The 14,403-nt window shown below is 50.0% G+C and overlaps 1 protein-coding gene across 2 annotated transcripts in view; it reads right to left on the bottom strand.

Annotated features, from left to right (window-relative positions):
- The window catches only part of LOC116957512 (neuronal membrane glycoprotein M6-b-like), a 55,635-nt gene extending 41,667 nt beyond the window's left edge, over window positions 1-13,968 (bottom strand). The window contains exon 1 of one of the 2 annotated variants that reach the window (XM_032979717.2): window positions 13,823-13,968. In XM_032979717.2, the coding sequence (XP_032835608.2) occupies window positions 13,823-13,826 (4 nt within the window). In that variant the 5' untranslated portion in view covers window positions 13,827-13,968. Of the gene's footprint in view, window positions 1-819; window positions 1,534-13,822 lie in introns of those variants that run through there. The other variant, XM_032979718.2, reaches the window with a different exon arrangement.
- Window positions 13,969-14,403: the final 435 nt, after the last annotated feature.

Raw genomic sequence — 14,403 nt, 5'->3', positions numbered from 1 at the left:
TGCACCTAGCCTGGCACAAGCGCCAAGGTGACGTCGCCGCCACTTTGTGGTGAATGGCGGTTGTTGTGTGTGTACACGTGTCAGTGTGTGTACACGTGTATGTGCACGTGTCAGTGTGTGTGTATATGTGTGTGCACACGTGTGTGTGTACACGTGTGTGTGCACGTGTCAGTGCGTGTATATATGTGTGTACACGTGTGTGTACACGTGTGTGTGCACGTGTCAGTGTGTGTGTACACGTGTGTGTACACGTGTGTGTGCACGTGTCAGTGTGTGTATATGTGTGTGTGTACACGTGTGTGTGCACGTGTCAGTGTGTGTATATGTGTGTGTACACGTGTGTGTACACGTGTCAGTGTGTGTATATGTGTGTGTGTGTACACGTGTGTGTACACGTGTCAGTGTGTGTATATGTGTGTGCACACGTGTGTGTGTACACGTGTGTGTACACGTGTCAGTGTGTGTATATGTGTGTGTGTACACGTGTGTGTGTACACGTGTCAGTGTGTGCATATGTGTGTGTGTGTACACGTGTGTATACGTGTGTACACGTGTATACGTGTGTACACGTGGCTGTGTGTGCACGTGTGTGTACACGTGTCAGTGTGTGTACATTGTGTATATGTGTGTACACGTGTGTGTGTACACGTGTCAGTGTGTGTATATGTGTGTGTACACGTGGCTGTGTGTGTGCACGTGGCTGTGTGTGTACACGTGTGTGTGTACACGTGTGTGTACACGTGGCTGTGTGTGTGCACGTGTGTGTGTACACGTGTGTGTGTGTGTGCACGTGTGTGTGTGTACACGAGAGAGCCTTACGTGTTTTCACGGGCGTCACGTCAGTAGTCGTCGTCTCCATTGTGATGCACGGCCCAATCTCAGTCTCTTTCTGTGTCTCTGTGTGTCTCTCTGTGTCTCTGTGTCTCTCTGTGTCTCTCTGTGTGTCTCTGTGTGTGTGTCTCTCTCTCTCTCTACCTCTGTGTCTCTGTGTCTCTGTGTGTCTCTGTGTCTCTCTCTCTACCTCTCTGTGTGTCTGTGTGTCTCTGTGTGTGTCTCTGTGTGTCTCTGTGTGTCTGGGTCTCTGTCTCTCTCTGTGTGTGTCTCTGTGTGTTTCTCTGTGTGTGTCTCTCTGTGTGTCTCTCTGTGTGTGTCTCTGTGTGTCTCTCTGTGTGTCTCTCTCTGTGTGTGTCTCTGTGTGTCTCTCTGTGTGTCTCTCTCTGTGTGTGTCTGTGTGTCTCTCTGTGTGTGTGTGTCTGGGTCTCTGTCTCTCTCTGTGTGTGTCTCTGTGTCTCTCTCTGTGTGTGTGTCTGGGTCTCTGTCTCTCTCTGTGTGCGTCTCTGTGTGTCTCTCTCTGTGTGTGTGTCTCTGTGTGTCTCTCTGTGTGTGTCTCTGTGTGTCTCTCTGTGTGTCTCTCTCTCTGTGTCTCTGTGTCTCTCTCTGTGTCTCTGTGTCTCTCTCTGTGTCTCTGTGTCTCTGTCTCTCTCGAGGTCTTCGCTCTCCCTGCCGCTCTCTCCTCTCTCCACACACAATGGGAGCGCTCCCTCTCTCTCCCTCCCCCCTCTCTCTCCCTCCCCTCTCTCTCCCCCTCTTCCCCCACTCTCTCTCCCGAATCAGCGCAGCCTTGCATCTGTTTGTGTCTCTCTGTTTCGCTGTGTCTCTGTGTATGTGTCTCTGTGTATGTGTCTCTGTGTCTCGGTGTATGTGTCTCTGTGTATGTGTCTCTGTGTATGTGTCTCTGTGTATGTGTCTCTGTGTCTCTGTGTATGTGTCTCTGTGTATGTGTGTATGTGTCTCTGTGTATGTGTCTGTGTATGTGTCTCTGTGTATGTGTCTCTGTGTATGTGTCTCTGTGTATGTGTCTCTGTGTCTCTGTGTATGTGTCTCTGTGTATGTGTCTCTGTGTATGTGTCTCTGTGTCTCTGTGTATGTGTCTCTGTGTATGTGTCTCTGTGTATGTGTCTCTGTGTATGTGTGTATGTGTCTCTGTGTATGTGTCTCTGTGTATGTGTGTTTGTGTTTCTGTGTATGTCTCTGTGTATGTGTCTCGGTGTCTCTGTGTATGTGTCTCTGTGTCTCTGTGTATGTGTCTCTGTGTATGTGTGTCTGTGTCTCTGTGTATGTGTCTCTGTGTCTCTGTATATGTGTCTCTGTGTATGTGTGTATGTGTCTCTGTGTATGTGTCTCTGTGTATGTGTCTCTGTGTCTCTGTGTATGTGTCTCTGTGTATGTGTGTTTGTGTTTCTGTGTATGTCTCTGTGTATGTGTCTCTGTGTATGTGTGTCTGTGTCTCTGTGTATGTGTCTCTGTGTCTCTGTGTATGTGTCTCTGTGTATGTGTCTCTCTGTTTCTCTGTATGTCTCTGTGTATGTGTCTCTGTGTATGTGTCTCTGTGTATGTGTCTCTGTGTATGTGTGTATGTGTCTCTGTGTATGTGTCTCTGTGTATGTGTCTCTGTATATGTGTCTCAGTGTATGTGTCTCTGTGTCTCTGTGTATGTATCTCTGTGTCTCTGTGTATGTGTCTCTGTAATCGGTTGCGTAAGGCTGTGTGGAAGCTACCTGGTCTATCACTCCGCACGAAGCTTCAGGTCTTCTCGGCCCCCCTAATGGACACCCCTAATGGAACATCTTCGCCGGTTAGAAACATTTAGGCTGGCCTGCCTACGATCCATCCTGGGTTTAACCAGGCTGGATTATGTGAGAAGCTCACAAATCCTTGAAAGATCTGGGCAAGGTCCCATCAGTGAGCTCCTCCGGCGGGCAAGGCTGCGATGGCTGGGTCATGTAGCCCGCATGCCCAGCCACCGCATGCCGAAACAGCTTTTGTTCGGCCGGATTGAGGGGGCTAAACGGGCGCGGCACGGGCTAGAGAAGAGATGGAGTGATGTGGTACAGGAGGACGTGGAGCTGAGTGGACTTGCCGATGACTGGTACCAGCGGTGTCAAGATCGGCCTCTGTGGAGGAGGCTCGTGAAGGACGCTACTGGGCAGTTGGAGGCAGTCGCCCTCCAACAACAACGGAGGGCGGAGGAGCGACGCTCACAACAACGAACGGAGCGCCGGGTGGCTAAAGCACAGAAAGTTGGCACAGTAGGGGGCACAGGTGGTGCATCAGCCAGTCATCTCAGTCAGTCGACTCGTGGCACCTGGGTCTGCCCCGTGACCTCCTGCCAGCGGGCGGTCGACACTTCACGTGGCCTCAAGGTGCACATAGCCTGGTACAAGCGTCGTGGTGACGTCACCGCCACTTAGTGGCGAATGGCGGTTGTTGTTGTTTTTGTTGATGTGTCTCTGTGTATGGGGAGCGGTGGCGCAGCTGTTGGCGCTCTGTTCTACAAACCCGGCGACCCGAGATTGATTCCCGCTCACGGCCAACACAAGTGATAGCAATGATCTGAACCGGTCCTGGGCCTCCCCTAGGTCGACTCAGCCTCAATTGAGTACCTGGAGCGGTGTGTAGTAAACATTGCCACTGGGGAGACGAAGGCGGCCGGGCATGGTGCTGGTCACCCACCCCCTCGTGTGCCACAGTGCCAGCCTTCATATGTGCTCGCTAACAGCACTTGCCCCAACATTCGGTTCGAGGCTACACGGGGGGATCTTTATCTTTGAAGGAGGAGGATGAGGAGGTGGCCCTGGAGGGGCAACGTCCAGCCAGCAGCCTGGGCATCTTCCGCGCTCTGGTCGGAGCCAGGGTGCGGTGTGGGCCCGGAGTTCCGCCACGCACGGCTGACCCACGCCGTGCCGGCCTTCAAGGAGCAAGTGGGCGTTGGAGGAGGCCGTGTGCTCGGTGGCGGATGACGTTAGAGAGCTCTCTGTGCGTGCACATTGTGAGCTACCCGTCGGAGGCCGTTTGACTGTGGGAAGGGCTGCGTGCAGATGCAGCACTTGTCGTAGTTATAAAGAAACAAGAGAGAGAGCGAGCCAAATGGAGTAGGAAGAGAGGGGGCAGAGAGAGAGGGGGGGGGCGGAGAGAGGGGTAGAGAGAGAGGGGGGGGCGGAGAGGGGGTAGAGAGAGAGGGGGGGCGGAGAGGGGGTAGAGAGAGGGGGGGGCGGAGAGGGGGTAGAGAGAGGGGGGGGGCGGAGAGGGGGTAGAGAGAGAGGGGGGGCGGAGAGGGGGTAGAGAGAGAGGGGGGGCAGAGGGGGTAGAGAGAGAGGGGGGCGGAGAGGGGGTAGAGAGAGAGGGGGGCAGAGAGGGGGTAGAGAGAGAGGGGCGGAGAGGGGGGGTAGAGAGAGAGGGGGGCGGAGAGGGGGGTAGAGAGAGAGGGGGGGCGGAGAGGGGGGCGGAGAGGGGGTAGAGAGAGAGGGAGGGGGGGCGGAGAGGGGGTAGAGAGAGAGGGGGGCGGAGAGGGGGTAGAGAGAGAGGGGGGCGGAGAGGGGGTAGAGAGAGAGGGGGGGCAGAGGGGGTAGAGAGAGAGGGGGGCGGAGAGGGGGTAGAGAGAGAGGGGGGCAGAGAGGGGGTAGAGAGAGAGGGGCGGAGAGGGGGGGTAGAGAGAGAGGGGGGCGGAGAGGGGGGTAGAGAGAGAGGGGGGGCGGAGAGGGGGGCGGAGAGGGGGTAGAGAGAGAGGGAGGGGGGGCGGAGAGGGGGTAGAGAGAGAGGGGGGCGGAGAGGGGGTAGAGAGAGAGGGGGGGCGGAGAGGGGGTAGAGAGAGAGGGGGGGCAGAGGGGGTAGAGAGAGAGGGGGGCGGAGAGGGGGTAGAGAGAGAGGGGGGCAGAGAGGGGGTAGAGAGAGAGGGGCGGAGAGGGGGGGTAGAGAGAGAGGGGGGCGGAGAGGGGGGTAGAGAGAGAGGGGGGGCGGAGAGGGGGGCGGAGAGGGGGGTAGAGAGAGAGGGAGGGGGGGTGGAGAGGGGGGTAGAGAGGGGGGGTGGAGAGGGGGGTAGAGAGAGAGGGAAGGGGAAAGGAAAAAAATAAAAAACACATTTTGTGTCTTTCATTTAAAAGGAGTGGGCGGGGGGTTACACAAAGCAAAGCATTAAAACAAAAAACCCGAAATGATGAACGGAGCAAAGTGCCGGCTACACCGAGCATCTTCTTCTTGTTTCCTCTGATCGTAAAACAAAACAAAGGAAGGAATGAGAAAGACCTGCGAGTTTGCAGATTGTGGCGCGTGCATTGCCACAGCTACTCCGGGGGGAGGTGGAGCAGTTGCCGCAAAACCTCAACACCAAACTCCTCAACCTGCTGGTCAAGCAAGGAGAGGCCACCCACCAGAACATCGGCAACTTTGTGAACCCTCAGGTGAAGAAGTTGAACTCCTCTCGGGTGGAGAATCACGGCTGAGAGCCCTGAGGCAACTTGACTTCATGCAAGCGCCTTCACCGAATCCGTACTGAACGACGCCAATGCGGAGGCATTAGCAGCGGCGTGGTGCTGCTGCTGCTGTTGCCAAATTGCTGCTGGACGTGGAATTGACGCAGTGCACAGAGCTCGCCGAGCGGGCAATAATAAAGCTTCTTTGGTTCTTTCGGTAAAGTCACCACCACGTAGAATGAGAATAAAATAATAAATTGATAAAATAAAATAACACAAGAATATTCTCACGACGTTTCGGCCACAACACAAGCGGCCTTCATCGGGTGAAGGGACGAGACTGTCTGGTAGGACAGCGCTGGAGTGGGATTGCATTTAAATAATAAAGCCGGCTGCATCCTCCCCACAGCTATGGATCCTTAACCCGAGAAGCTGACATCGACTGGGCGATGCCTCTCTCCGTGCCCTGGTGCGTGCCTCCTCGTCCTTGAGGTGCATCGACTTTGCTGAAACGCAGGTGACAGACGAAGCTGTGAATGCGCTGGTGAATGGGGCATGTTCCAAATCCTTGGAGGGGTTGCGCATGGACCACTGCACTCGTCTGACAGACAACGCAGTGGTAGGCTGTGCTCAAGCCCTGCCCACAAATTCAATATCTGCACTTCCACGAATGTCCACTCGTGACAGAGCATTCAAGGGTGATCTTGGACGATTAAATGCAAGCGCACAATCACTTGCAGTCTGTGGCCTGGACAGTCCACTGGAGTGATCTCTGACTGCGGAAGGAGTGCTTTGTGGACCTGGCTTGTTTGTATATACAAGCTAGATGTGGGAACACATTCTAAATCCATTATGTAGATTTGTGTTTACTTAATTCACTATTAAAACATATAAAAGGGAGGCATTTACAAGAATATTCTATCACGTTGACAACTGGTGTGTCAAAGATACCGTGTAACACGTAAGGTTGGGGATATCTGTTACGACAACATCGTATTTATAAAAGAGTGCTGTAGAATATTACTTTTTTTACTGTAATTAATGTTACAAAAATATGTATGCTTCATCATTCATCACAGTAATTGCCATGGATTTTCATAGACAGCGGGCATTTAAAGGGACACAATTTAAGAAAGTGAGTGACTTGGGTGGTATTATTTGTAATGGTTATTTTATAACAACAAACATGCTAATAAATTTTGATTTAAAGCTTTCGTGACTGCAGTCATTCATATTCTTAGCTCTTTCGGTAAAGTCACGTTGAAGGGAAACAATAAAATAATAAAATATATAAACAATAAAAATATATATAAAACAATAAAAAATGTTTCTTGCCGTTGGGTTTCACACCTGATGATGACCGTTTGTGTTATGGTTGAAACGTCGTGAGAATTTTTTATTGTTTTATATAGATTTTATTATTTATTGTTTCCCTTCAACGTGACTTTACCGAAAGAGCTAAGTATATAAACATGCTAATAGTAGTAGTAATAGGGGTTTTACCCTTTTATCTGGCACCAAAACTGACACCTTTATACAAGGGATAAAAACCCTCTTACTATATCTTGCTACTGGCAAAGGAGGTGTCATAATGTAAATGCTCACCCCGAGCCCTCAATAACTCTGATAGTGCGCTGTTTTTGAGTTGTGCGCCTTTTGGCGTCATCTGGTCCAACACCAGTGGAGACTAAGGGCTCTAAGAAAAGCCGTCTCGGGTGTGGACCAATCAAATTCAAGGACAGTGCCAATATTATCATCAGAGTTGTCTCTTTTTGTTTGCATTTTGACTGCTTGTGTTGTGGTTATTGCAAACATGATCCCTTGTATAAAGGTGTCAGTTTTGGTGCGAGCTAAAAGGGTAAAAACCTATTTCTATATCTTGCTACTGGCAAAGGAGGTCTCATAATATAACAATAAACATTCTAGTTGCTGTTCTAAAACCTTAAATTGTGGTTTGAAAAAATAATTGCTCAGTATCAAGGCCCCCCGTTTGCTTCACACGAAAAGCGGCTACTCAGCTGGGGAATGTTGTCGTCTTAAAAAAAAATGTCCTTAGCCAATGGACTACTTTGCACTGTGCCATTCTTGGCGTGATGTTTGACATTTCATTCCACCAAAGTGGAGTTTGTGGATGTACCCACTTCAGCTGGATCCACCACTTACATAAAAACATTTTTTTTTTTTAGCAATGTCAGGCTCACAAATACCTAAGCAATAAATCGAGAGACATTTGTACACCACTAAAACATGTTATTTGATTTGCTGAATGCTTAACGTTTAATATTTAATGTATTAATGCATACAAATTATTTTATTTTAAATTGTTTTATGTTGCTGTGTGCTTATCTGTGATCTGTGTTAAAAGTTGACGTTCTTTGCTTTGAGAGAGAGGGAAGAAGAGGGAGGGAGAGATGGTTCTATTTAGATTCTATAGACAGTGAATAGGGAGAGATGGTTCTATTTAGATTCTATAGACAGTGAATAGGGAGAGATGGTTCTATTTAGATTATATAGACAGTGAATAGGGAGAGATGGTTCTATTTAGATTCTATAGACAGTGAATAGGGAGAGATGGTTCTATTTAGATTCTATAGACAGTGAATAGGGAGAGATGGTTCTATTTAGATTCTATAGACAGAGTGAATAGGGAGAGATGGTTCTATTTAGATTCTATAGACAGTGAATAGGGAGAGATGGTTCTATTTAGATTCTATAGACAGTGAATAAGGAGAGATGGTTCTATTTAGATTCTATAGACAGTGAATAGGGAGAGATGGTTCTATTTAGATTCTATAGACAGAGTGAATAGGGAGAGATGGTTCTATTTAGATTCTATAGACAGTGAATAAGGAGAGATGGTTCTATTTAGATTCTATAGACAGTGAATAGGGAGAGATGGTTCTATTTAGATTCTATAGACAGTGAATAGGGAGAGATGGTTCTATTTAGAGTCTATAGACAGTGAATAGGGAGAGATGGTTCTATTTAGATTCTATAGACAGTGAATAGGGAGAGAGGATTCTATTTAGATTCTATAGACAGTGAATTGGGAGAGATGGTTATATTTAGATTCTATAGACAGTGAATAGGGAGAGATGGTTATATTTAGATTCTATAGACAGTGAATAGGGAGAGATGGTTATATTTAGATTATATAGACAGTGAATAGGGAGAGATGGTTATATTTAGATTCTATAGACAGTGAATAGGGAGAGATGGTTATATTTAGATTCTATAGACAGAGTGAATAGAGAGGAGGAGGAGAGGGAGGAGGAGGAGAGGGAGGAGGAGGAGGAGAGTGACCCCGGAGTGTCGGGGTTGAGGGAGCGTGGGAGAGAGAGCGAGAAAGGCGAGAGTCCAACAAACAATGAGAGAGACAAATTCAGAGTTTCAGAGTGCCCCCTCCCTCCCCCTCCCTCTCCCCCTCCCTCCCCCTCCCTCTCCTCCCTCTCCCCCCTCTCTCCTCCCCTCTCCCCCCTCTCCCTCCCCCTCTCTCTCCCCTCTCCCCCTCCCTCTCCCCCTCTCTCTCATTTTTTTGTTTCCGATCAATCAGTGAGAAGTAATGGGCTCTGTGTTTGTGAACTTTCGGGTTTGCATCGCGTTAATATTATTATTCTGTTTTACCACTAACCCCATCACTACCCCTACGCACGACCCCTAAAATCTAAACTAAAACGATGTTTTATTTGATATTTTACCAGGTAAGGCCCAATGGGAGCCCCACGCAGAGTGGCTTATCACCAATTGGCACGTCTCATCTCAATGGCAAACTCCACCGACTCGCTGTGTCACGTGGGAGCAGGTTAACGTCAAATTAACATACTTACGCGATCTCACCCAACAACAACAACAATATGAGAGATAATAGCCCCGCTATTTGTTATCTCAACCACGATCGCCTTGACGTACAACTTGTAGAATTGTTGCAAAGTGTCTTGGATGAAGGCACTCCTGCTGTTGCTGCATAGATAGTTCATAGTCCATAGTTCCATTTATTTGGTATAGCCCTGTGAGCCATTCGGCTCTTGAATCGAAGAAACGAAGACTACAGTTAGATGGTGTGGAACTCCTCCAAGCGAGTATAAATTATTGCACACCACCCCTACCCAATGGCAGGGGACAGGCAGACCTTACTTAGCGCAGGCGGTTACGTTCCTGGAAAACTCCGCGTTGGGCAAAAGCCGTGTTCGACAAATCATAGGGCTTGTGGGGAAAGTAGAATTGCGTTCCTCGGTCTGAAATTAACCACAGTATTCCCTCGTCATTCGTGAACTTGTTGTCTGCGATTTTGGCTATCCGTGAATCGCATTTATAAACTGTGCATGACGACTGACTCGAGAGAAAGAGAGTGATAAGATAAAGTGGCAATTGTCACGTATTTATTAGCTTATTTACGTTTTCATTTAAGGGCATTCATTAAAGAGCTAGGTTTGTTTGCGTGAGACAATATCATTACCCATTAAATATTCACGAGCATCTCCAGAAAATACCCTCGCAAATAACGAGGGAATACAGTCATTCACGAATTCTACAGGATTTCTGCCCCTGCTTATTATCCTCAAGGATGCCGAGTCTGTACATCTCTCGTGTGTGTATGTGTGCGTACACTATTCTTACATTTCACCTCCACACAAAACCCCCCTCTCCATGACTCTTGCCGCACCGCGGCACTCATACCCACATGCTCGGTCCTGACTGAATTCCCAGCCCACAAGCTCGGTCCTGACTGAATTCCCAGCCCACAAGTTCGGTCCTGACTGAATTCCCAGCCCACATGCCCGGTCCTGACTAAATTCCCAGCCCACATGCCCGGTCCTGACTGAATTCCCAGCCCACATGCTCGGTCCTGACTGAATTCCCAGCCCACATGCCCGGTCCTGACTGAATTCCCAGCCCACAAGCTCGGTCCTGACTGAATTCCCAGCCCACATGCCCGGTCCTGACTGAATTCCCAGCCCACATGCCCGGTCCTGACTGAATTCCCAGCCCACATGCCCGGTCCTGACTGAATTCCCAGCCCACATGCCCGGTCCTGACTAAATTCTCAGCCCACAAGCTCGGTCCTGACTGAATTCCCAGCCCACAAGCTCGGTCCTGACTGAATTCCCAGCCCACATGCCCGGTCCTGACTGAATTCCCAGCCCACATGCCCGGTCCTGACTGAATTCCCAGCCCACATGCCCGGTCCTGACTGAATTCCCAGCCCACATGCCCGGTCCTGACTAAATTCTCAGCCCACAAGCTCGGTCCTGACTGAATTCCCAGCCCACATGCCCGGTCCTGACTGAATTCCCAGCCCACAAGCTCGGTCCTGACTGAATTCCCAGCCCACAAGCTCGGTCCTGACTGAATTCCCAGCCCACATGCCCGGTCCTGACTGAATTCCCAGCCCACATTCTCGGTCCTGACTGAATTCCCAGCCCACAAGCTCGGTCCTGACTGAATTCCAAGCCCACATGCTCACCCCTAACACTGCCACTTCCACGTTGATGATTCACCATCGACTGCAGGTGTCCATCTGACATTACCAATTAGTGGATAGGGAGTCGAAGATGGCCACCTTTATGGGGCCCACTCTGCTAAGTGAGAAATCACAATGAATGCCGTCAACGCGGCAACCGAACATCAATCATCGATCTCCCCAGTCTCCAGAGCAACAACAAAAAGCCATCCCAACGGCCCTGTTCACAGGGCAAGGATCCTCCAACTGAACATTGAGGGACTCTCTCGAGCGATGTGCGAGTATCTCGCGACCATAATGAGCACACCTAACATTGATGTCCTGGTGCTCCATGAAACCCATGTCTTAGATGCCCTACGTGCCAGTCACTACCACACCCATGGATACAACCTCACGACGAGCCACTACCAACCGAAATATGGCTTGGCCATATACGTGAAGAACACCATCACGGAGTTCTACGCCTTCCCGACAACTGAAAAAAGAAGCATACCTGCACATCACTGACGTGTACAAAGCCCCAAATTCAATATAGCCATCGCCAGCAACCCCAAGTGCACCAATCCCTATACGTTGATGACTTTAACAGCTACCATACGATGTGGGGCTATGCAGTGGTACAGGTCGACAGAAAATACCTCACTGACTGAATATCCGGTAAGATCTGCACCTGACGGCAAATATCTCACCGACTGAATGCCCGGTAAGATCTGCACCTGACGGCAAATATCTCACTGACTGAATGTCCGGTAAGATCTGCACCTGACGGCAAATACCTCACTGACTGAATGTCCGGTAAGATCTGCACCTGACGGCAAATACCTCACTGACTGAATGTCCGGTAAGATCTGCACCTGACGGCAAATATCTCACTGACTGAATGTCCGGTAAGATCTGCACCTGACGGCAAATACCTCACTGACTGAATGTCCGGTAAGATCTGCACCTGACGGCAAATACCTCACTGACTGAATGTCCGGTAAGATCTGCACCTGACGGCAAATATCTCACTGACTGAATGTCCGGTAAGATCTGCACCTGACGGCAAATATCTCACTGACTGAATGTCCGGTAAGATCTGCACCTGACGGCAAATACCTCACTGACTGAATGTCCGGTAAGATCTGCACCTGACGGCAAATACCTCACTGACTGAATGTCCGGTAAGATCTGCACCTGGCTTTCGATCCCAAGCAGCAAGAAACGTTCCGCTCTGCTCGATTGCTCCGCGACTACAACCCGGACCTCACCATCGTTGTCAAAGATCTCGATGGGAGCACACTTCACGCATCCCACGGAATACTCCCAAGCTTCCCCAAAAGTCAACATAGGCTCATCATCGCCAAAATCAGCATCCAAATCCTACCCATGATTGTGTCAAAAAACTATTACCAGGGTGGAACCTGGCCAAAGCTGACTGGGACCACTATAAGGAGGCTGTAAGTGAGAGTGGTGAGTCCAATTCCCGCGACACCGGAATGCTATCACCGTTTTGTTGGCCTCCTTACTGCAACCTGCCAAGAAGAGCATCACCCCTAGGCTTCGGGAAAGAATCCACTCCCTGCTGGACAACAGAGACCCAGGAGGTGCTCCGACAGCACAAACAGTCGGGCAGCCCACAGGTTGGAAAGTCCCTGCTCGAATCGATAGACTCAACCAGACGCCAGCGGTTAATTGAGTGCATTGAAGGCCCTGGACTTTACACTCCAGCTGCCGTGCCTGGATTCTACTACTACGACGCCCTACTACGAGCTGACGAGGTACACCGTCTATCGCCAGGACATCACCCCGTGTTGCAGAAAACAGAGCTCACTAGCCCAAACACTTGTTCCATAAAGCAGCGTTGCGCGAGGTTTTCCCGTACACAACACAGCATAACCAGAAGTGGCGCTGTGGATGATATGAAAGTTAAACGACGTCTCTCCTACGTTGACGGCGGGTTCTCCGAACTCGATAGTAATTGCGTACATATGTTGGTTTTAAAAGTGTTTGTGCGAGAGCGGTAGAGTATCGGTTAGCGCGCTGCGCCACGAACCTAGCGACCCGAGTTTGATTTCCGTTCAATGCCACACCAGTAAGGATTATCTGAACCGGTCCTGGGCCTCCGCTAAGTCGACTCAGCCTCAAATAAGTACCTGGTGCGGTCTGTAAAGAGTGCCACTGGGGAGACAAAGGCGGCCGGGTGTGGTGCTGACCATCCACCCCCTCGTGTGCCGTGTCGGCCTTTATAGGTGCTACTCGCTAACAGCGAATTTGTTACAGGCAAAACACGATACAGTCTGTTACAGGCTGTACGGGGGATCGTGTCTTTGTTGTGACTGAGTGGATGAGTGACAGTATGAGTGAGTGACAGTATGAGTGAGTGAGGGTTGAATCTGAAACTCATCAATGAGTGAGTGGGTGAGTGAGTTACTGTGCGGGTGAGCGGGGCGCCACGGTGGCTAGGAGATGTTAACTACCTCGCCTGGCATGCATGAGGTTGTGAATTCAATCTCGACCCTTACGCCTGTATATGTGGCGTTTGCATTCTCTCCCCGTGGTCGCGTGGATTTTTCTCCGAGTCCTCCGGTTTTTCCCTCCACATTTAGTCTTCACGTGCGTTTAGAGTATTTGGCTACAATTAATGTCCACGTGATGAATCACTTCAATGGGCTCTCATTTGTGGTGGCCAAGGGGTCGCTTCTGAAAAAGAACTACAGAGCTCAGTGGGGTCTTACCTGGTGAAATAGTTTTCACTTTTATACTTTACAGAGTGATGACTGAGTGGGTAAACTGAGTGAGTGACCCTGTGAGTAAGGGATTGCATGAGTGGGTGAGTGACTGACTGTGAGTGGGTGAGCAAGTGACTGTGTGAGTGGGCGAGTGACTGTGTGAGTTGGCGAGTGAGTGACTGTTTGAGTGGGTGAGTGACTGTGAGTGTCTGTGTGAGTGAGCGAGTGACTGTGTGAGTGGGTGAGTGACTGTTTGAGTGGGCGAGTGACTGTGAGTGAGTGTCTGTGTGAGTGGGCGAGTGACTGTGTGAGTGGGCGAGTGAGTGACTGTTTGAGTGGGTGAGTGACTGTGAGTGAGTGTCTGTGTGAGTGGGTGAGTGATGGTTGAATTTTAAACTCACCCATGAGTGAGTGAGGGCCACTCCGATGGTGCTCGTGGAGAGTGGAGACGCGAAGTTCGATGAACTTCGGATACGTGGGGAGAGCGGAGACTCTCAGCTGGGATCTGGGAGAGACAGAGAGAGACGGAGAGAGCGAGAGAGAAGTTGACGTCATTCGAGTGAAAAAAAACGAATTGAAAGGGCTTAGAGATTGTACAATGAGGGACTTGGCTCACACTCACTCACACACACTCATGTGCATACACAATTTCCTCTCACTCTCTCTCTGTTCACTCTACATCTGTGTGTGTTCTCTCTCTCCGTGTCTCTCTCTCCGTGTCTCTTTCTCTCTCGCTCTATCTCTCCATCTGTGTATGTGTCCCTCTGTGTGTCTCTCTGTGTGTGTGTCTCTGTTTGTGTCTCTCTCTGTTTCTCGCTCTCTCGCGCTCTCTCTGTGTCTCCCTGTATCTCTCTGTGTGTCTCTCTCTCTCTGTGTCTCCCTGTATCTCTCTGTGTGTCTCTCTCTCTGTGTCTCCCTGTATCTCTCTGTGTCTCTCTCTCTGTGTCTCCCTCTATCTCTCTGTGTCTCTGTGCATGTATCT

The sequence above is a fragment of the Petromyzon marinus genome, chromosome 76 (assembly GCF_048934315.1).
Source record: "Petromyzon marinus isolate PM22_M1 ecotype Great Lakes invasive population chromosome 76, UKy_Petmar_22M1.pri1.0, whole genome shotgun sequence".
NCBI classification, from domain to species: Eukaryota; Metazoa; Chordata; class Hyperoartia; order Petromyzontiformes; family Petromyzontidae; genus Petromyzon; species Petromyzon marinus.
The sequence above is the reverse complement of the archived record's forward strand: the minus strand, read 5'-3'. Positions and strand labels throughout refer to the sequence as shown.